The sequence below is a fragment of the Fusarium verticillioides genome, chromosome 3 (genome assembly GCF_000149555.1).
Source record: "Fusarium verticillioides 7600 chromosome 3, whole genome shotgun sequence".
Taxonomy (NCBI): domain Eukaryota; kingdom Fungi; phylum Ascomycota; class Sordariomycetes; order Hypocreales; family Nectriaceae; genus Fusarium; species Fusarium verticillioides.
This window is the reverse complement of record NC_031677.1, coordinates 590,688-611,744: the sequence shown is the minus strand read 5'-3', so window position 1 is coordinate 611,744 and position 21,057 is coordinate 590,688. Positions and strand designations below refer to the sequence as shown.

The window sequence follows — 21,057 nt, the reverse complement described above, 5'->3', positions numbered from 1 at the left end:
TGCCTCTCTTAAGTCTCAACAAAGCGCGACCTTTAATGTCGCAGCGGATCTGGGGTCATCTAGTTTCGGAACAGTTTAGACGAGTGGACCAGCCAGTGGACCATGGTCAAAGTGATGCTCAGGCGTCGCGATGCTGCCCTTACCGCTCCGCTCTTGCACGGCAAACACCGCCTATGGAGTTTGCCTGAATCCTTCTGCCAGAAGAGGAAGATCAACGTCAGGGGCGCGTAAGAACGGATTGGGTCTGTGCTTGGCGTTGCATGAAGAACCTTTATGCAGACAAGATCGTCGCCCTCAAGCAAAACCACCGTTTCGCCTCTAAAACTCTGCTAGCAGACCACCCTTTCTCACCAAGCTATCCGTAATACAGCTCTCTATGCCTAAAGACCCCTAGAATTTAAAGGCCGTTGAGAACTTGAGATTATGGGCGGCTTGTGGGCGGGAAGCGGGCTATCCCTCCAGATGAGCAGAACTATCGCGAGTCAGGGACAGTCTAGTACTCGAAATGGCGGTATGCCCCGAGACTAAAGGATTTACACCGCGGGCAACGCGTTTCGAAATGCCCACAAGCGCAACCAATCGCCTCGCTATCAATAGTCATCCTTTCCCCTCATCGGCTCCGCCTCTTACATTCGCCTCAAGGGTCCTACAAAATTGCATTTAATAAATCCAGCCCAGGAACGGCCCGTAGCACAACTTGGCACTTCCTATTACACTTTCTACTACTGCACAACATATCTGCCTACGCCTCAAAAAGTATATCTCAAAATGGCTCCTTCTACTACTACCCCCGATCTCGTCCCCGAGCCCGTCTCCAAGCTTCCCGAGCGACCCAAGGAGGATGGCTCCGCCCTCAACGAGCACGAGCGTGAGGAGCTTGCCTTTGTCGACAAGTACAGCGCCCCCGATGTTTATATCAACGCAAAGACGGATACGCTCTGGTTTCCGTGGATCGGACCCATTGAGCTGAAGCCCATGCGCATGGAGAACAGGACGGGTACTTTCGTCGTCGGTCTTCGATCAAAGGTGGCTGCCAGCCTGGGCAAGCACCGACACCGTGGTACCGTTACAGCCATCACCATGTCAGGAGAATGGGGCTACAAGGAGTATGTGCTACCCTCCCCCTGATAAACCTTGCGCAAAGATTGAGGTGCTAATCTATCGCGATCTAGATACGACTGGGTTGCCCGACCTGGAGATTGGGTTTGCGAGAACCCCGGCGTTATCCACACCTTGTCCGTTCAGGACGACACTGATATCGTGTTTACCATCACTGGTAGCATTGAGTTCCTGAATGATGATGATACCTTGAAGTTCACTCTTGATCTCTTCAGCTTCTCCAAGCTGTATTACGATTACTGCAAGGAGAAGGGCATCAAGCCCAATGATGCCCTCTGGCACTAAATGGAAATGAATAACGGTTGGGATGGTTGGTTACGGCATATAGCTTTGCATGATTTTCGCACGACAGTCTCCATGAATAACAAAAGAGATATGAACAATGAACATGGTTGATAATATTCGTATCCTGGTGCATTGATCGGAAATGCCGTGTTGTACTGGCTTGGCAATAGCGGTGAGGACCCTCCTATGTGCCGAGGGTATATCACCAGGCCACATGATGTCTCATGATCCCTTCTCCTATCTATACCCTATACTCAAACAGTCTTTAAAACACGGGTGATCATTTCATCAAAGGTCTCATCTTGAACCAGGCCAAGCACGTTCATCCAATGAGCCGCTTTGTCAGGGAAGTATGTAACAGCCGCATCACTGTAGACAGTCGCAGTAGCAAGCTCATAGTATCCCTTGCCCCAATTGCCTTCCTCGATATGCTTTGTTGCGCGAGCGTATAGGTCCTTGTTATCCAAGTTCTCGAACTGAAACTTGGTGCCGGAGATTCTCTCGAGAGCTTCGATGACTTGGTTCTGAGAAGTATTGTAGGATGCGACGTGGACATACTCATTCTTGGTCTTATCTGAATGAATGAGTGCAGCAGCTGTAGCTTCGCCGACTTGTGATGCGGTCGTAGTCGTGAACTTTGGTTCGCCCGACTCGACAAGCTCGCCTGTTTTGGTCTTGATGTCTAGGCAGAGTAGTCCTTTGCCTTCGACCAGCATCTAACAATTCGTCAGAACGCCACTTTGCTTTGTGTATTCAATGTCAACGGACTCACCCAGTCAATCCAAGGACCAGTGAAAATGGCCGTCCAAGACAGCCCGTCTGCTTCCTTAGACTTGACATAGTCCATAACATCCTGCTTCCCCTTGAGGAAAGGCGCCATCTTCTCCAGCCCATCGACTGAAGTGTCGCTCCCAAACTCGCTTGGCATAAATCGCTTGACCTTTGCAGCTGCAACGGCGTCAATCACGATCTTTTGCTCTGCGATATTGGCGGTCGAAAGGGTGGAGATGACAGCGTCTTGTCCAGTAAAGACGTCAACAAGTGACAAAAAAGTGTAGTCAGACTTGACAATCGCAGCATCCAAGAATCTTGAGCTTGTGACGTTAGATGAGATGCGGCTAAGGACGGAGACATTGAAGCCCGCTTTGACGAGTGCTCTGATGAGATATGGACCGAGATTTCCGCGGCCCTGTTAATTATGTTAGCCCGAGAACTCGATATATAATCAGTATGGAACAAGAGAGACTCACTCCAAGGACCATAACGTTCTTGATCTCGGTAGACATGGTGAAGGTAGTTACAAAATGAGAGATGCAGGGTAAGTGGATGTTTGAGACGCAAATCAACTGTGCTTGGTGATGTTGTTACATGACTGGAAATGCCTGGACTACTTATAGAATCTTGTATCAGCATACCATTCACTTCAACGTTTGCGATTTCTCAGCATCGAGGCATTTCATCATTATCATGGCCTCAATCCAAACTCATCTCGTCGTCAAGATGGTGGAGTCTAAGCCTCTTTTAGCCAGCAGGTGGAAGCTAAACCTTGTTTGACTGAGAGGTGGAGACTAGTCCTCTTTTGGAACACACGTATCTGCCGCTGATGATTAGTCAATCGTCATTCGAGTATTCCCGCATCAAAGAAACACCTGGCTCTTATCCGATGTTCCTCAAGCCTTGCGCAGAGAATCAATCTCAGTATGGGCTTACTGCAAAGATCGTGTCAAGCGTGCGTCAAGGCCCGAAGGCGTTGCAATCTCGCGAGTCCCTGCTGCGAGAGATGCTCCACCAAGCGTATTCCCTGTCGGTACGCCAATGAGCCAGCCCCTGCACCTGTCGCTATTCACGAAAAGACACTCAAAAGTATTGTTAAATCTCGAAAGCTCAACGAGGAACAGAATCCCCAAAGTTTGTCGCGTTTATTGGTCCATGGTATCTTGGATACAAGGCTTCAGATCTTCATTCGACAAGTACTTTCTAATGATTCCTATGATGGCTCTCGACCTCCAGACCTGTCAAGATTGAACAATTTCAGAGTCATGAGCAGGCCGATGAACAACGGTCTCCAAATCTTTAATCCCCTTCATCTGGAAATTGTTCGCGTGTTTGATCAGGCGACACTCCATCATCTGTCTGATATTCTTCGGGGTTTCCCAAGCCAGTTCGTGGATCATGGCAAGACCGCCTTTATTCACTCTGCTCTATATGACCCCTCACTGCCACCACCACTCAAAGAAGTTCGCGATGCTTGCTATAGCTATCACGTCGCCGGCGATTATCTCGCCAGCAGCCGCCTCAGTGCCCTCTGCCTCACAATCAGACGTCTCATTCGTCTATCAAAACGCACGAGCACATTCGCGGACACACTGGCATACGCACAAGCGATAAGCCTGGCCCAAATAATCCGTCTTCTAGAGTGTCACGACACAAACGAAGATGACATCGAACGTGACAATGAAGAAATGTGGGCATTGACTCATCAGCTATGGCAGCATGCGCCGACTCAACTACCAAGCTCACTGAGTCCCTGGAAAGCATGGCTATTCTCCGAGAATGTGAGACGGACTATAATGATTTGCAATATCCTGTTAGCGGTGTATAGTTCGCTGAAGAGGGGATATACGATGCATGCGCTTTGTGTTGAGGCTTTGCCTTTTGATGTGCGGACAAAGCTTTGGGATGCGGATAGTGAGAGTGCTTGGGAGACTGCTGCGTTGAAAGTACCGGGGCCTCATTTAGTGACGCTGAGCCAGTTCTCGGATCTTCAGCGGCCGGACGTTGGTGGTTCACGGTTTGAAGATCTTCTTCTGCTCTCTTTCAGGAGATGAAGGATAATGCCGAAACATATCTACGTTGCGAGGAGAGTTTGGAAGTTGGTCAGGCATTAGCATCATGGAGGCTTCGTAGTACACATTAAGCCTTTAAGATAAACAAGGTTCATTTTGCCTATTGATTGTTTCTATGACAAATAATCCCCATCATTCATAAAACATCTGCCTTATCAACATCTTGTTCTCGGCAGGGCAAGACGTCTAGCAAGTGCACTTGGCCAAGCAGAGAAGAGGGATGTTGGGGTCAGTCTCGCAGGTACCCTGGAAAGCACAAGTACCGCCAGCACAGGCCGACTTGCAGGGCTCCAGAGTCTTTGGGTCAGAGTAGAACAGACCGCCGTTCTCACAAGCGCTGTACAAAGTCAGCAACGGATTCTCAAGACGTTTGCTTGCGAGGGAATGGCATACGACTGGGGAGCCGCGATGGCAACGGTGGCGATGGCCAAGATGCTGAAGATGGAGAACTGCATTTTGATGATTTCGATTATGCGTGAGTAATAGAAAAGACAGAGGTTCTTCGGGCCGTCGGTGCCTTTTATATAAGTAGTGATGTAGCTATATGATCTGTCAATTACTAGGATTGGATCCTTTAGCTGACCACATTCCTATTTCTATCCAGCCGATGTTGCAGATGGATTTATACCACCCAAATCTCACCTCATACATAGATCAAAGGACTTACCTGCCGATTGTAGCCTAGAGTCGACCGTTACTCTGCATGAACATTGGGGACATATGCAGCTCTGACCACGACTGCTACCCCTCAAGGGGCAAGAAAATACCAAACCTTAATATAAGGCATTAAAATAAACTTAGTAAAGGGTGCCTTTAATTTAGGCTAAATTTACCTAATATCTTTATCGCTTAGGGTCAAGGTCCTGAGTTTTCTTTCCTCCCCTAGCCATGGTTAAAGAGATATATGAGGCTATGGATCATGCTCGGCCATAATGTTCCGATAGGATCCACAAGGATTCTCGCCGCAGAAGGATCTACTCCCGTACCTCTCGGGTCATCATCCGGGATCCGTCCCGCTTTCTATACGAGATGCGCTTGAGCATACGACGCTGAGTGAGATTTATTGGCCCAAGTCCGTGATTATATGAGGAGGATTGCAGCCCTTGAGTCAATGTGATCAAAAGCTTTCAATCCATCTGAGTCAGCCACATTGGTCCGGCTGGCTTGTCTCGTCGATATCCGTTGAGGCCAGAAGCGGAGTTATGTTTGATGACATCATGCTTGGGCTCTCCTCCACCACCATTTTGAGACAGCAATACTGTAATCAGTGACTTCAACCAGACTAAGCCTCTGGCAATCAGTGCCAAACTTTACTTACAAGTCAATTGACTCACACTAACTGCGATAAAGGCGATATCGTGCCGGTGACACTCCCGGTCTCTAGCCCCAGACCGGCCCGAGTCTTCGGAACCGGCCTATCGGAGCCGATAACGACCCTTTAAACGGCGCCTTCAACCTCGAGACTTCCCCTCAACAATAACGCCTTTTATCCCAAACCATCACCACGATGTCTCCAGCAACATATTATATCGCAAAGCCAGTCCGAGATGACTTCGAAGAATGGTCCAAATTATTCCGCGCCTACATCGACTTTTACAAATCCAAAATCGACGAGGCTCAATACGCGCGGACTTTTGATCGCATCATCGAAGAGAAGAATGGACTGCGAGCGCTAGTTGTGCGGCAGGTTAAGGGAGATGAACAAAAACTAGTTGGGATAGCGCATTTCTTTCCGGAGCAGACGCCTTGGAGCGAGAAGGAAATCCTTTTACTCAATGGTAAGTAAAAACTTATGTGAGGTATGAGGAAGGGCATTGACGCGATAGACTTGTTTGTTGATCCGGAAGTTCGCGGGGAGGGACTTGGGAGGAAGTTGACGCAGGCTGTTGCGGATTTTGCGAGGGAGAAGGGGTTTCTGAGGGTGCAGTGGGTTACCAAGCATGATAATACTGCGGCGCGGAAGCTTTATGATACTCTTGCCGAGAGTCAGTTTGTTCAGTATAGAATGACTTTGTAATAGAATAGAGAGCATCTAATACGATATTGACCTTTCCACCACGGCTTGTTATATAAAACCATCGCGACATTGCTCAGCTTCGGCCATAACTCTAGGTAAAATAGCTCGCATGCTCCTCCCTTGCGACTTGTAATTCTTTCCGACCTCTCCATCACGCCAAAAGGCAGATTCAGTGATGGATCCCCGCATGATGTAGGGAGGAATATGCTCTAAATCCTCTGGTCTGACAGATGACTGCCTGACAATATTGCCCTTTACTTTATCACGAAACACGAGAAGCACTTCTTCCTCTTCAAATGACTCTCGATCATACACAAGTAGCCAGCAGCCCGAGACTGGAACATTGGCGATAGTATCATCATAGTCATCCTCTTTAGCCTCTCATGAGACGATAACAACTGATATATCTCCTTTGACCTCTGCTACATCTTGATCATTGAACGTACGGCAGATTTTGGTGAAGAGAGTTCCAGAACCCTGTTGCATATGCTTTCCCAGTCCTGATCACCAGTATCGAATAGCAAAATAGAGTCAGGAATGCGCCGCCAATATCGCGACACGTGGGTTGATAAGTTTGTAGAGTAGTAGCACTAGAGGCGTCTCATTTACAAGTAACCTCCGACGACGGGCTAATTATTCCCATCTTCACAAAGTCAGAGTAATTCCAATAATCGCCTTGAGTACCCTCACCATCAACCGGCACATTTCCAAAGAACTTCCAAGTCCAGTAAGCGCTTCCTCGAGTATAAGCAGTCCAAGCCTTGAGACCAGTGTTCAGATTCCGCGCCCGGCTGGCAAAAGTGTTGTTGGTGGCAGCCTGAATGGACCACTCGCCGACAAAAACAGGGAATTTTGGTGAAGCAGTACTAACGATGTCCTTGGCATCACTGCAGATAAGTTCGGCAAGATTTTGTGAAGTAGTCGGGCGGCCGGCGAAATAGTAGTTATGGACATCAAAGACGATATTAGTGCTGGCAGCAAAGTGCTTGGCCCAGTAGTCGACGGGTCGAAAACCACCCTGAAGCATGATAGGTATCTTAGGGTTGACCTTTTCGACGCGCGAGATGACGCCTTGGAAGTACTGAAGAACCCAAGCAGCACCTTGATCACTTAGTGCGTCCGGCGTGCCAAACTTTGTGATATCTCGATTGTCAACCGGTTCGTTGATGGGGGCCAGGGTAAAACCTTGGGGAACATCGGATTCCTGGATGAACTTGAGAGCAGCATCGACCGCCTTGTAAGAATACTCAAGAGCAGTCTGGTTCTGGAACCAGCCATAGTTCCCTTCCTTTTCACCCAATCCCATGCCGTTCAGACCTCCGGGGAGTGAGTGAATGTCAAGAATGACGTAGATGCCATGCTTCTTGATAGCGTAATCAGATATGGCTCTCAGATAGCGCGCTTGATTGCCACTGTAAAGCTGTGATCCTGGAACAGTGACCCAAGCGTTATATCCAGTCGGCACTCGGATAACGTTGATACCGGCTGCAGCCATAGTATCGATGTCTTTAGCCGTGATGTAAGAGCCGTAGCGCTGCTCCAAAACAGGACCGCATTGCGATTTGAGCTTTGCACAGAAATCCCATTCATCAGGCATACCAGGGGCGTATTGGTTCCACCACGTAGGATCAATTATGGCTTCCTGGTGTAGCCAGCCACCGAGGTTGACTCCATTAGCTTTGAATGTCTTCCAGTTGAGGTAGTTGGAAGGTGGAGCGGCGATAGCCAAGCTACGAGACAAGGCCGTAACAGAAGCAAATGCCAGGGAGGTCTTCATTGTCGGTAGGTATGGATCAAGGTTTTGGAGATTGAGTGTAAAGGTAAAGGGCTGTGGAGGAACCAGCGCTGTTGTATTGTGAATATTGCAGATAGTCAGACGCCCTGGACCCTTTATAGAATTATAGTGAGCTTTCAAGACCTGCTTCTTCGGTCTATCGAGCACCGAAGATGCCAAGATCATTTATTCTTACCCTTCATCGAACCAGTCTACGTATTGGTTGAAACTCCTTCTCCAGCTAAAAGAATCCTATATTCTTTCGTCACCTTAACATAATACTACCCCGAAGATGCAGAAATGTAGAGATTCGTGCGGTAGAGTGGAGTCCCCTGAGCCGAACCGGGATGTCCACATACCGACGCCTCTGTAGTTTGTAGTCATAATAGTCATGAGTGGTAGATTCATGGTAACAAAAATGACCTGCAGTCTTCATTTCTCATTTGAGATGAGAACAATAACCTGGGCTAGTGTGGGGGATTCTGGGGATTCGCATCTCCAATGGGAATTGATGAAAGCCGTAGTTCTTCCCTTAGACACGGCTTTGGCTAGTTCTTATTGGGTGTATTTCCTTGCGGCTCTGAACCATGCCTTTGACGCTGCGAAATAAAGACTTTTGTCCCCCACTCTACCTCGGCTCCATGAAACCTGGGGATAGCAACAGGCTAGTACTGGGGGTAATTGGGCAAGGAGTGGAACGTTCCCGTCCATGGCCACGATGGCTTGATGCTTGGGCTCCGTTTGTTGTTAGTTGGCTTGATATCCGACAAGGGACGCTGTCGGTTGGGCTGAATCGTATATAGATCCTTTATGGGTATGTCGTCTGACTTCTATCATACTGCTGAGCCCGAACCCAAGGCGCAGTATTGGGCAGCGAACAGCGAGGCGAAGCTCCGATTTACAAGTGTCTGCACCATTCACTTGCAAAGGCCATGGGAGCAACATATCGATAAGATGTGGCAATTACGCGCTAAAGATATCCATAACCTGTAAAAGTTCTTCCCATCGACTATCTCGTTCAATCGCAATTGTTCCCTGCGGTTGCATGACTTTGTACTCTGTAGTAAGTTCAGTGCCGAACACATACCCCTCTTCATCGTTGACGAAAGCCCTGAGATCCCTGATCCATGCATCCATAAGATCTCTCTCTGCAGGCGTTGGTCCATGAGTGATAGAGTAGCTGCAATATGTTAGAGAATCTGCAGTGTTGTGAACTGGGTAGAGGATCTTGACTTACTTCCATATAGGCCTATCCATAGCATGGCTCACACCAAAGGAGGCTGGAGCAACTTCATTCGTTATGAACGAGAGGCGGTATGCGATGAGATACCTCCAGACATTCTTGATGTCAACACCATTGCGCACCAGATTATCCACTAGATATCGTGATGGAGCTCTGACTTGACCATCGGCAATGATACGCCCAAAGATCTTTTGCCAATCCTTTTTGTCTTTTGTTTGCGGAAGGTTATAATGCTTGAGGAGACGGTCGGTGACGTGGGGAGGATAGTAGTTGGATATTTGCATCTGAAGAGAATAGATGTTGGGATCGGGAGGGTTTGTAACTGCGTAGAGGGTATCTTCATCAAGCACTTCGCCAATGTAGAGCTTTAATCCGCGCTTCTTGAACTCACGCGCAAATGACCCGTCGCGATAGTAGTCAAAGATACCAGAGTGAATGAACAGATCGTCTGTCACAGGACGAAAAGTATGGTTCTTCAGTTCCATAATGGCAGAAGATAGATCATCAGCGGTGATACTTCGCAGATTACGTAGTTTCTCTGCGCCGTTGACGTCTGCAGGTACACCGAAGTACTCGCAGAGCTCATCAAACTGCTCCTCGCAATCTTGAACAGTCTTGGGTTGTGTTGGAATGGCATTGGAGTACATGATCATTCTTGTAAAATGACCATGTGATTCTTTGCCTCGGAAGTCATAGAGTGCTTGTGCGAGAACGGAGTAAGCTCCTGCACTTCGTCCCGCTAGAATGATATTTTGAGGATCTCCTCCAAAGGCCGCGATGTTCTCGTATACCCAGTCCATAGCGAGACGTTGGTCCCAAAGACCGTAGTTCCCTACAGCCCCACCACCAGACTCTTCTAACAAAGACGTGCCAGCGAGGAAGCCAAAGACATTGAGCCTGTAACCAACGGCTACAAACACAGCTTGTAATCCGCCAGTGGATATGAGTTCTGTAGGATCCATACTCTCTTCCTGACTTGGATCTCCAACCTGGAACCAACCACCATGAAACCAGACCATAACAGGCCATTTCTTATTCGGCTCCTTGGGATCAGGCACAGGTGTCCAGATATTAAGTCTAAGACAATCCTCGCTGTATGCATGTTTGGGGATATGCTCGCTGACGTTCTTGGAGTAATTGGCCTGAGGACAAACCGGTCCAAAATGGGTCGCATCAAATGGTGAACCATCTAAAGATTCGTATTGATGTGTTTTAGGAAGAGGCTGAGGTTTTCGCCATCGAAGATTTCCGACGGGAGGTTGAGCGTAGGGAACACCTGCGAAGCGACGGGACTTGGAATCGAACTGAAGACCTTTGAGAGATCCAGAGTTTGGGAGGTTGACGTGACAGTCTGAAGTAGTGTAAGAGATTGAATTGCCCATTTTAGTGATAAGAATTATTTTGGAGATAGAAAGCGGGAATTGGAGAGTACAGGATAAGAAGGGAATGAAGTAGACTCAATAAATTGTTCGTTATTGTCTTCATATCTCGTCGTATCACAGTTCGATTTTGAGGTGATGGTGATTGGTCGGTTTAATCGACGACATATCAGCTGCGAGAGGCGGGGACGCGTCCTTTCAGATTAACGACCGAAAAAGAAAGGGTCAACGCAAACCAATCGATTAACTAATGCCATCCAATTCCTTTCCACCTATTCGATAAGGACCTTCTCATCCGGTCTCCCCCTCCCCCCCAGTCAAGCCCAAGTCACATGGAGAATGCATCATCCAGTTCCTCCTCCCTCCCTCAACTCCCAAAGCGCAAACGCGTAGAACGCGGCCGCTCTAAAAACGGTGAGGTCCCTCCCCGGCTCCTCCGGAAGTGGTTCCCCGCTGACCCAGATGTCTAGGCTGCTTGACGTGTCTGACCAAAAAGGTCAAATGCGATGAGACGAGGCCGCAGTGCAATCGCTGCGTGAGGCTCAAGCTTGAGTGTAGATGGGCGACGCAGATACAGCCGCTGGCGGAGAGGAGGAGAGGCTTGGGGCCGATCAAACAACGCGAGAGATGGACGCCGCATACTATTGTGCCCAAGATTGATGATGCTGGAAGTGCCAGTGAGGGCTCGCAGAGTGTCACGCCGCCTGCTTTGACACCGGCTGGGGACTTGCAATTGCCTGAGGGTTTGCCGGCTGATATGTCATTTGATGTTCTCCCTGTTGAGAGTGAAGTGGCATCTGCATCACCAACGACGTTCCCAGATATACCGCCAGACGACTTGATCAACCCCATCGCCCTCCCTCAATATCCCCAAGATGCTTCATCGCAGCTCATCCTATACCCAACACCCTCCTTCGACATCCTCTCCCTCTTCCCATCGTTCTCCTTCACAAACCCAACCGAGCCCGCCCCTTCAATCGGCAGCGACGACGTCCAAGCCATGACATTCCACTCCACCGTCCTCGCACCCATGAAATCAACCCGCAAAGCCGCTCTATCAGCACACTCCATCTTCCTCAACTTTGCAGTCCAGAACCCCATGGCGCTACATTTCCTTCTTGCTTTTTCACACAGCGAACTAGCTATCCATCATGGTTTCAGCCACAGACCGCCTTTGGAGTCGTATCTGCATTTTCAGAACGGATCGCAGCTTTTAAGCCAGGCGCTCGTGACATTATCGCCTACGAACCACGTCGCAATGATGTTGTCGTTTTTGTATCTTTATATGTTTTGGATGAGGAGGGATCCGTTGGAGGTGGAGAGACTGCGAGAGTTGAGTACCTCGATTCTTGCGTATGTTACGACGTTTTCGCTAGATGAGGTTTGTGCCAATTCCAGCGGGAGTACAGGGACGTCAGAGCCCGTTACGCTATCGCGGATCTTGACGTATATCTATGATCGCGATGTATTCTGTGGTTTCTTTGGCTGCGGTGCTGCTTTTGCGGGTTATGTTAGTCAAAAGCATGAGACGAGGCAGCGAATATGGCTTCTGTCACGCATGCCGATATTACCAGACCAGACGGAGACGTGGTTCAGGTCTGAGAGTCAGCCGGAGACGAGTCAGAGAAGGATTTTGGATGTTTACTTCGGTCTAATTGTGATACAATACGAGATTAATGTGTATAGCCAGAGTGAACTGGCTGTACTTGGGAAGTGGGTGGAGATTAGGAACAAGTTGGACAAGATACGAGAGGTAAGTTGATAGTGACCCGTAAGACCAACGTGGACTGACATCGTACAGGAGCAGAACTTCCTCTTCACATTATCGAGAGACTGCGCCCAACAGTCTACTAAGCCACCACTAATGGCCCTCGTAGCTGTAACCATCTTCCACGCCCTAGAGATCTACCTGCACCGCAGCCGTGACACATTCTTCGGCGAGGCACCAGTCCCAGCTGATATCGAGCGCGCACTCCAAGAACTAGTCTCAGCAGCATACAACACCATCCCCGTCGGACCAGTCCAGCTCCTAGAGCGCTTCCAATGGGCTCTTTTAATCGGAGGAATCGAAACACATGACCCCGTATACCGAGACTGGATCTCGGCGAGTATTTCAGATCCCGTTATCAAGGGCGTTTACAACCTCGTGGTATCGGCTAAGACACTGTCGGCTAAGGGAATATCGATGGAGGCGGTTCGGGAATTAGTTAGCAAGCAGACCAGACCATATCATGATAATTAGATAGTTTCAGTGTCTCATCTTCACTATCTCGTCGATAAATCTCGTGGCTTATCTCGTCGATTAAACTGACCACTCATAGCCCACGCCACAAATCTGGGGTAGTGGACAAGGGACCCCAGATTTTGGAGCCGAAGTGATAAGGGGATTAAGGACTAGCGCTGGTGTGATAAGGACACAGAATATAACTGGGCCCTTGCGCCCCCTACATTGACTCAAAACCATCAACGCTTTGAAGTTTAACCTTCTTTTTTTCTTCACTCCTGCAACATCGCAATTTTAATCATGGAGGGTAAAGAGATGAAAGAGTCGACGCCTTCGGATGTTGATATGCACGGGACTGTTGATACGCTGTCGGTGGAGGAGGAGAAGAAGCTTGTGAGGAAGATTGATATGAGGTATGTGCTGCCAGAAGCGACAGGTGTTCAGAGCTAATTTTTTAGACTTATGCCGTTGCTTATTGTGAGCTATGGATTGCAGTATTTGGATAGTAGGTTTATTATGGGAATTGATATGCGGTTATTGACTTTTTATACAGAGACGAGTTTGGCATATAGCGCTATTCTTGGCCTGAGAGAGGATCTGGTATGTACTCACCACTGAAGCAAAAGCATCACTAACCAGCGAAGCAACTCGTCGGGCAACAATTCAGCTGGGCATCTAGCATCTTCTACATAGGCTACCTCGTAGCCTCATACCCCATCTCTCTCGGCTTCGTCAAATTCCCTCTCGGCAAATATCTAAGCGTTCTCATGTTTATCTGGGGCGTCATTCTCACTCTCCACGCCGTCGCGCATAATTACGCTAGTCTCATGGTTCTGCGATTCTTTCTTGGTGTGTTTGAGAGTGCGATTAGTCCAGGCTTCTCGCTCATCACGGGAATGTGGTATACACCTCATGAGCATGTATCGCGACATTCGTTCTGGTTTGCGGGGAATGCGTCGGCGAGTATGGTTGGTGCTATGATTGCGTATGGGATTTTGAGTTATCATGGTCCTATTGAGCAGTGGAAGGTGAGTTGTACTTGTGACTTGAAGAAGATTTGAAGGCTGATTTGTGCAGATGCTCTTCCTCATCTTTGGGCTTATTACCATTGCTTGGTCTGTCTTGACATTCTTCTTTCTGCCTGACTCTCCTGCAACTGCTGGGTTTCTGTCAACTTCTGAGCGAGAGTTTGCAGCTCTTCGACCGAAGAAGTTCCAGAGAACTACTCAGACTAAGAAGTGGGACAGCGGGCAGTTCATCGAGACTATGAAGGATGTCAAGTCCTGGTGGTTCTTTTTCTTCTCTTTCATCATCTGCATTCCCAATGGTGGAACCACAAGCGTAAGTTATCCTCTGCTATCCTATCAAGACTGCGATAATTGATATCATGATAGTTCAGCACCATTGTCATCAAGAGCTTCGGCTACGATGAGAAGCAGACTATCCTCATGGGTCTCCCTGCATCAGCCTTTCAACTCACAACCGTCATCCTCGTCGCTGTCTTCACAACCTATGTTCGCAAGTCCCGACACATTGCTCTTGTTCTGACTTACCTGATGGCAATCGCTGGTATTCTTATGATCAAGCTCCTCCCTACAGCAGAGAAACTCTCCCGACTGGCGGGTTTCTGGCTCATCATGGCCGTTGCACCGGCATTCCCTCTCATGCTATCTCTTTCTGCTAGTAACATCGCTGGCTTCACTAAAAAGTCCACCGTCATGGCCATGATCTTCCTGGGATACTGTGCTGGAAACCTAAGTGGACCTCAGTTCTTTATCAGCACCGAGGCACCCGGCTACCACGTAAGTGACACCACTGCTTATTGTAAAGTACGTCACTAATCTCTATAGACTGCTTATACCACCATCATGGTCTGCTATGCCATCACTATTGCGCTTGTGGTGGGCATTTACTTCTACCTTACCTGGGAGAATCGCCGTCGCGATAATGAGCAGGGTGTCAAGAGAGATCCCGAGGAGTCTCAGCAGGTGGACCTTACCGAGGACGGAGCGCTTCTCCAGGTGGATGAGACTGATAAACAGAATAAGAACTTTAGATACATTCTGTAAAAGGACACGAATGTAGTTTGGTGTTGTGGCGGATTCGCATAGTTTAGTTTAGGGTGTAGTAGTTGGTCGTTGCCAATGGGAAACATTATCCCCAACTAGTGTTACTCGAGCAGAACCACCCACCCACTTCAGTGATCGGAGACAAACATGGCAAATGTGTCAAAGAATGGTCTCACAGATGAAGACTATCTGGTAGGCACAATGAAGTGGCGGTAAAAGCAGTCTATCCTAATCTATATACTAAAACAAAGAAACCCGCAACGCTATGCTAAGGTACATCAACAAACAGTACTCATCACCGAGAGCGCCAGCTTAACCAAACACCTCCAAGATCAACCGCTCCTTGCTAACGCCTTCTCTCCAAGTCTTCCAGTCACTCGCCCTCGTAGTGTTCAACCTTCTATCCTCACTATGGAGAATAGGACCCAAGACATCAAACACATCATCAGATACCTTCTTACCACTGCAGACCATCACAATAGCTCCCTGTCCCCAAAGTCTTGCCAGGGTATCAGCGTGCTTAGCCACCAAGTGCTGAACATACTTGTGCGGCGAGTCCCAATCTCGACTGAAGGCGCGGTGGATTGTTACGACACCAGCGCGAGAGTATTCGTCTAGTGTATCGCGACAGATGTCATCCATCTTGGCGCCACGGCAGCCAAAGAAAAGTGTGGAGGAGGAATTGGACAATTGACCCGAGTTCTTTTGCAGGTATCGCTTCTGCATGAATCCCAAGAAGGGAGCGAGACCAGCGCCAACAGCGATCATGACGATAGGGACGTTGAGCTCAGTAGTCATTGCAGTGCGAAGCTCAACTCTGCAAGGTCGAGGCTCGACGAGAACAGAGTCGCCGGGGCGGAGCTGGGCCATGTAGTTGGTAGCTAGACCGCCAGGGCGTGCAAGCGATGAGCCACTGGCTTCAGTGGCTTCAACGACAGAGAAGAGAAGTGAGCCGTGGCCAGGCTTCCACTCTGGTGTTGAGGCGAAGGAGTATGTGCGGGGACGCATCTGGGGAAGCATGGAGAGGAAGGTTGATAGGGGCATGTTGATGGAGGGGTATTTGCGGAGGATGTCGAGAATGGACATGCGTTGTTCGTCAATCTCGACATCGTATCTATCACCAGCGAGACTCTGGATCTCAGCCTTGGTCTCCTCATTGCCTGCAAAGTCAACCAGTCTCTTGAGGCTGGTGCGACTGACTGTCTGTGACAGTTCAACAAGAGTGCTGAAGAGGCTCGAGGCAAGAATGGGAGTGCCGGTGGGAAGGAAAGTAGGTCGCTGCGACGACACAGTCAAGACAGTATCATCATCGACACCAAAGCAAGTCATGACTCGCTCAACAAGCTGAGGCGGATTCTTGGGAAGAATCAAGACATGATCACCAGGAGTATATGCCATATCCTTCGGTAACTTGAGGAGTAGACTGTACTTGCGAGGAACACCAGGGCTAGTGAGAAGAGTGTTCTCCACGACCTCAGCCCTCTGGAAGTTCCCTCCGATATCATTCCGCTGGGACTGGTTGACAGTGACGCTCAGTTCAAGAGAGTCAGGCTCGTGGTCGAGTGTGATGCCGTGGCGGCTGGCTAGTTCGGGGAAGAGCTTGCTGTGTGCCCAGTCATCGAAGTCGGGGTATAGACGGCCGGTGCTGGCGTCGGTGAGACCAATGTCGACGAGACGATCGGCGCCAGCGTCAGCTAAGCACTTGTCGAGAACCTTGGGAATACGATACAAGGTTGATACCCAGTCTTTGTGGCCTTAGAAGCGTTAGATAAGTTGAGGTATGAAGAGATGAAGGAGACTTACCGCATCCGAAAACAGCGAACTGGGTGCCCTCCAGCTCCCCAGGCTGCAGTGCCTCAGCCCACTTCATAAACTCGGTAGCATTATCAGAAGGCTTTCCATCATATGAGGCAGCCAGGATGATGTTCGGTCCCTCCTTTGACATATTCCTCGTAGCGTCATCAAGCGGCAGAGGCTTAGAGGGCATGAATCCGAAGGTCGCACAATCAGCCGACAACCGCTCTGCCAGTGCCTCACAAGTTCCAGTGTTGGATCCATAAAAGATGGAAATGGGCTTCAGGTCCTTCTGTGAGATGTTGAGGTTCTTTCGGCTGGACAGACTGGGCTGCTTGGAGCTAGCCATGCTGGGGTTCTTGAAGAGGTTGGTCAAGTCGCGTCCCTCTCGAAGCTTGACCTTCATGTTGAAACCGTCGGGCTTGATGGTGAGCGACTGCTTGATCTTAAGTTGGTAGTTAGGATCGGCTTTGACCATGTCAAAGTTCTGAAGAAGCATGATGGTAACCTGCGAATATTAGCTAGTAATTCACAACAAAGAAGTGGCACTTACGATTTGAGCTTCTTGCCATGCAAACTCTCGACCGATGCAGCCTCGCATACCGTTACCGAAAGGCTTCCAAGCGTTCTTGGGGAGCTTGTTAAAGTGCTCGTCTGCCATCCTCTCAGGCCTGAACTCCTCGGCATCAGGGCCCCAGACTTCGGGATCGCGGTGGATCATGTGGAGGAAAAGAAAGAGGGGATCGCCTGCGGAGACGTTGTATTGACCACCGATGACTTCGTCTTTGAATGGTGTGACGTAGAAGCCTGGTGCAGTGGGCATAAGACGAAGGGTCTCGCGGAAGATCATGTTGATGTAGGGCATCTTGGGAAGATGATCTGCTGTGATGGCATCGTCACCCAAAACCTCGTCGACCTCCTCGCGAGCTTTTTGTAGTTTCTCGGGGTTCTCGAGAAGGTAGTAGAATGCAAAGGACAAAAGACCAGAGGTAGTCTCGTGGCCAGCGACGAGAAAAGTAATGAGATTGTCGACAATGTTCCCATCACTCATACCCATTCCCGTCTTGGGATCCTTGCCACTCATCATCGCATTGAGAAGATCTTTGCCCTCGACAGGATTCTTCCGTCGCTGGTCGAGGATATCATGACATGTTGTCTTCATCACAGCAGCATTCTTCTTAAAATGGGATTGGGCTCGTAGTCGAAATGACTGCACGACATCGGGGAGCATGGATTGCTTATCTGCGTCGACGAGGGCTGCGACCATGCTCTCTACAAAGGGATGCATTTTCTCGTTGCTGTAGAAGCTGTTGAAGCGGAAGCCCATTGTGCAGAGGGCGATGGTGTCGAGTGTTAGTCGTGTGAAATCGTTTGCGACGTCGATGGTAGCGGAGGAACCTAATCGTGCCCTGTAAAAGTCAACACCATATCTTCTGTCAATATTGAAAGACGTACCATTTTAGACAAAGCTGTTCTGAGATATCTCGCATATCGGGCAACATCTCTCTAATCGTGAGAGGTCCGAATAGCGGCATGAGGATTCGATGCGCAATAGCCCATTCCTGGTTATTATGCTGCGCCGAGAAGAGGCCATCGCCAGCTAGAGGCCGTAGCTTCTCAACACCACCAACAACAAGTTTATGGAATCGTGATTCATCCGCTAATTCGTCCATCAGGTCGCGGCTGCAGATCATGATCTCTGTGTTTCCGCCGACATTTAGCGCGAAGAGTTTTGCTGTGAATGTAGTGTTAGGGGCTGTCGGGAACAGCAGTGGTCTGTAACGTACGATAGTCTTTGGCCATGTCGATTATCGATTGTAGCGAGTTTGTGACGTCGATGTCGAGAAGGTTGCCGATGACCGGAAGGCCTGTGATGGTTAGCATTTGATGGCACTCGTGTTGAAGGTGATGTATGTACCCTTTGGACCAGGGATTTGTCCCTTGTGCTTCTCATCGTGCTTTTTCGATTTTTGCTTTGCTGCCATTTTGTGTAGATTCTGTTTGGTTTGTATCCGTAAATAGTGGTGATATCGTATAAGATCAAATCGCTTGCTGTTTAAAGGAGATTGTTGTTGTTGTTGATGATGAAATTGTTACTCAAACATTGCTTTCTTCAAGCACATGTTATAGTCAAGAGTTCATGAGGCGGAGCAAGCCATTTACGCATCCCAACGCATTGATCTCATTACCCTGACTTTGGTGATAATACCCGGCTGTAACTCCGCATTGACGATCATCAACTCCCGCTGTCGACTCCGCCCGCGCCAACCCTTCAAACGCCCGCGGGGTCCGGATACCGGCACGTAGCCTTATAAAAGTCCCCCGTAAAATATGCTCCGCGGGCATCCTTGTCGGCACCCCGCGGGCGCCCGACTGTTGTCCAACTCTAAAAATAAGCGGTCAAACTTTGAATTTGGCGAATCAGAGAGAACAATTATGTCAGGCTTATCCGAAAAAACAGTCTACGTGTTTTGAGTGGCTTCTGCCCGTCAGGAACTTGGCAGCAGAGTCTGGGCCCAGCATCTCAGCCTTGCGTTTTACAGTGACAGCCCCGGACAACAAGGGCTCCGCTGGGGATAATTGTGATACGGGAAGGGACCGAAGGGTTCTTCACGGCGTCCTTGATGCCCGGAGCGAAAAATGTCGTTAAAAAATCTCATCATTGAACTAAACTGAAAATGTAACAAACTCTATCTATCCTGGAACGCTTGGCATCCATAAGTATCACAGCACAGCCCCAGCTTCAGTCCGTTCCCCGACCGCAAGTTTCAGACGTTTCTGATGACGAGCCCATCTCGTATGCCTGCGTAGTAGGCTCTGGTGATGGTTCGCGACGACGGCGGCGGAAGCGCACGAGCCTCCACATTCTGTTGTTAGTGTTGGCGACGCCTCCGTTGGGTCGTGCTCGACGGACCAGGAACCACTGAGCTGTCATCAAGACCATGGCACTGTTCCAGACAAACGCTGCTATCATGCCGATAGATACTGCCCATGCGAGCGAGATCTAGATGTAGCATAGGCCCATGACGGAGAGGTCGTCGAAACCGTCGGTTAGGACGAAGCCGGAGAGCATGAGGATGACTTGGCAGACGAACATGTCGAAGTATTTGAGGTTTTGACGCCAGCGCATCCCCATGATTGTTCGAGCCATTCTTGAGCCAAAGAAGAAGTCGAAGAAGTACAGTAGCGATGCGAAGCCTGCAAACACTACAGTGACGAGCCCAATGACCTGTTTTCGCGTTAGTTAGCCGTTCCCCAATCTGATCTTGGTATTCATACCCCGTGTTCAGTTCTGAAATGATCCGATGAGCCCATTGCGATGATTCCCGCCACTAGTCCAGCGATGACGAGGGGCGTAAAGACAAAGGCTCGGAGTACAGACTCCCATTTCCGAACAGTATGCTTTGCGACAGGTTTATTGATCAGATCACACAGCACTGTACTTGACTCCATGAGCAGAATAATAGGATACACCAAGAAGAATGCAATGATCATGCATAACGCTGTAATCGTCAACATAGCTCAAATCACCTAGGGAGTAAAACATACCATGGACATACGTCAACGTGATAAATGTATCTTGATCAACAGTATTCACATCAAAATGCTTCGTCGCAAGATCAACAGTGAACAAATTCCCCGTCGCGTTAAACGTATACGGTCCCCCAGAGACATAGCTGCTGTTCCACGACTTCGACTCCGAGAGATTCGCACGCAATAGCGCTAGGAGACCGCCGACGCCAGATTGATGCCAGCACGTTTCTCGCGTGTGAAGCTTCGACACCTCATGTTGTAGGAACTGCACCACGTAAGCTGTCCTCTCCGTGCTATTCATGGCCGACGCGTCAAAGCTAGTAACTGGATCGGGTTATCTGCCCGTTGAAACAAAAAAATAAAACTAACAAACACGCGACTATGGGGAAGCGAGGAGATCGTATGATCAAGAAGACGATAAAGTAGAATTTAAAAAAAGTCGGATCGAAAGTTTACGGTAATAAGTTGATTCAGATATTTTTCACGATGGGACAGGACCCTTTTCAAATCCCCCGGTCTAACTTGGTGGATTCTCCGGAAGAATGTCTCTATAGCATCGTTGTCACCAATTAATCCCGGATGCTCGGGGCTGTTTAAGCTTTCTGCTACCCTGTTTCAGAGGGCAAAAGAGCCTTTAGTCTTTGTCAGGGCGACGTCGAGCAGAAAGTTCTATAACTGCCGAGTCAGAGGGGCCCACTAAGATAAAGCGACTAGAATATTGCGTAATGATAGTCCATTATGCTAGTGAATTTTGGCAGGGGTAAACGAGGTTG

The 21,057-nt window shown here is 49.0% G+C and overlaps 11 protein-coding genes across 17 annotated transcripts; 5 read left to right on the top strand and 6 right to left on the bottom strand.

Moving 5' to 3' along the window:
* Positions 1–655: 655 nt before the first annotated feature.
* Positions 656–1,404, top strand: FVEG_12591 (hypothetical protein; the record flags this gene model as incomplete). The annotated part of the gene is made up of 2 exons (XM_018901936.1): positions 656–1,106; positions 1,173–1,404. Exons 1-2 carry the CDS (start codon positions 769–771, stop codon positions 1,402–1,404), a joined length of 570 nt encoding a protein of 189 aa, XP_018760543.1. The 5' UTR covers positions 656–768.
* Positions 1,405–1,658: 254 nt separating this feature from the next.
* Positions 1,659–2,690, bottom strand: FVEG_12592 (hypothetical protein; the record flags this gene model as incomplete). Its single annotated transcript, XM_018901937.1, has 3 exons — positions 1,659–2,120; positions 2,177–2,593; positions 2,655–2,690. The coding sequence occupies 3 exons, from the start codon at positions 2,688–2,690 to the stop codon at positions 1,659–1,661; spliced, it is 915 nt and encodes a 304-aa protein (XP_018760544.1).
* A 347-nt stretch (positions 2,691–3,037) lies between these two features.
* Positions 3,038–4,350, top strand: FVEG_17304 (hypothetical protein). Its single transcript, XM_018906556.1, has one exon. The coding sequence runs from the start codon at positions 3,105–3,107 to the stop codon at positions 4,230–4,232; it is 1,128 nt and encodes a 375-aa protein (XP_018760545.1). The 5' UTR covers positions 3,038–3,104; the 3' UTR covers positions 4,233–4,350.
* FVEG_17305 (hypothetical protein) lies at positions 4,325–5,120 on the bottom strand. 5 transcript variants are annotated; one of them, XM_018906561.1, is made up of 4 exons: positions 5,084–5,120; positions 4,918–5,022; positions 4,644–4,790; positions 4,335–4,587 (listed from the first exon to the last, which is right to left on the bottom strand). In XM_018906561.1, the coding sequence occupies exons 3-4, from the start codon at positions 4,703–4,705 to the stop codon at positions 4,437–4,439; spliced, it is 213 nt and encodes a 70-aa protein (XP_018760550.1). In that variant the 5' UTR covers positions 4,706–4,790; positions 4,918–5,022; positions 5,084–5,120; the 3' UTR covers positions 4,335–4,436. The 5 variants fall into 5 exon arrangements, with proteins under 5 accessions (XP_018760548.1, XP_018760549.1, XP_018760546.1 ...); XM_018906559.1 differs by having other exon boundaries at positions 4,325–4,587; positions 4,644–4,809; positions 4,918–5,120; XM_018906560.1 differs by having other exon boundaries at positions 4,325–4,587; positions 4,918–5,120.
* A 225-nt stretch (positions 5,121–5,345) lies between these two features.
* FVEG_12593 (hypothetical protein) lies at positions 5,346–6,312 on the top strand. 2 transcript variants are annotated; one of them, XM_018901939.1, is made up of 3 exons: positions 5,389–5,550; positions 5,601–6,028; positions 6,077–6,312. In XM_018901939.1, exons 2-3 carry the CDS (start codon positions 5,758–5,760, stop codon positions 6,265–6,267), a joined length of 462 nt encoding a protein of 153 aa, XP_018760552.1. In that variant the 5' UTR covers positions 5,389–5,550; positions 5,601–5,757; the 3' UTR covers positions 6,268–6,312. The 2 variants fall into 2 exon arrangements, with proteins under 2 accessions (XP_018760551.1, XP_018760552.1); XM_018901938.1 differs by having other exon boundaries at positions 5,346–6,028.
* Positions 6,313–6,868: 556 nt separating this feature from the next.
* Positions 6,869–8,044, bottom strand: FVEG_12594 (hypothetical protein; the record flags this gene model as incomplete). The annotated part of the gene is made up of 1 exon (XM_018901940.1): positions 6,869–8,044. One exon carries the CDS (start codon positions 8,042–8,044, stop codon positions 6,869–6,871), a length of 1,176 nt encoding a protein of 391 aa, XP_018760553.1.
* A 960-nt stretch (positions 8,045–9,004) lies between these two features.
* Positions 9,005–10,666, bottom strand: FVEG_12595 (hypothetical protein; the record flags this gene model as incomplete). Its single annotated transcript, XM_018901941.1, has 2 exons — positions 9,005–9,221; positions 9,279–10,666. The coding sequence occupies 2 exons, from the start codon at positions 10,664–10,666 to the stop codon at positions 9,005–9,007; spliced, it is 1,605 nt and encodes a 534-aa protein (XP_018760554.1).
* A 214-nt stretch (positions 10,667–10,880) lies between these two features.
* Positions 10,881–12,991, top strand: FVEG_12596 (hypothetical protein). 2 transcript variants are annotated; one of them, XM_018901942.1, is made up of 3 exons: positions 10,881–11,077; positions 11,134–12,416; positions 12,465–12,991. In XM_018901942.1, the coding sequence occupies exons 1-3, from the start codon at positions 10,996–10,998 to the stop codon at positions 12,903–12,905; spliced, it is 1,806 nt and encodes a 601-aa protein (XP_018760555.1). In that variant the 5' UTR covers positions 10,881–10,995; the 3' UTR covers positions 12,906–12,991. The 2 variants fall into 2 exon arrangements, with proteins under 2 accessions (XP_018760555.1, XP_018760556.1); XM_018901943.1 differs by having other exon boundaries at positions 10,881–12,416.
* Positions 12,992–13,139: 148 nt separating this feature from the next.
* FVEG_12597 (hypothetical protein) lies at positions 13,140–15,049 on the top strand. Its single transcript, XM_018901944.1, has 7 exons — positions 13,140–13,300; positions 13,346–13,392; positions 13,441–13,487; positions 13,532–13,915; positions 13,965–14,228; positions 14,282–14,689; positions 14,738–15,049. The coding sequence occupies exons 1-7, from the start codon at positions 13,188–13,190 to the stop codon at positions 14,954–14,956; spliced, it is 1,482 nt and encodes a 493-aa protein (XP_018760557.1). The 5' UTR covers positions 13,140–13,187; the 3' UTR covers positions 14,957–15,049.
* A 160-nt stretch (positions 15,050–15,209) lies between these two features.
* FVEG_12598 (hypothetical protein) lies at positions 15,210–18,735 on the bottom strand (the record flags this gene model as incomplete). The annotated part of the gene is made up of 6 exons (XM_018901945.1): positions 15,210–16,710; positions 16,760–17,258; positions 17,304–18,159; positions 18,206–18,485; positions 18,538–18,618; positions 18,669–18,735. 6 exons carry the CDS (start codon positions 18,733–18,735, stop codon positions 15,269–15,271), a joined length of 3,225 nt encoding a protein of 1,074 aa, XP_018760558.1. The 3' UTR covers positions 15,210–15,268.
* Positions 18,736–19,391: 656 nt separating this feature from the next.
* FVEG_12599 (hypothetical protein) lies at positions 19,392–20,787 on the bottom strand. Its single transcript, XM_018901946.1, has 3 exons — positions 20,300–20,787; positions 20,030–20,253; positions 19,392–19,979 (listed from the first exon to the last, which is right to left on the bottom strand). Exons 1-3 carry the CDS (start codon positions 20,583–20,585, stop codon positions 19,755–19,757), a joined length of 735 nt encoding a protein of 244 aa, XP_018760559.1. The 5' UTR covers positions 20,586–20,787; the 3' UTR covers positions 19,392–19,754.
* Between the last annotated feature and the right edge of the window lie 270 nt (positions 20,788–21,057).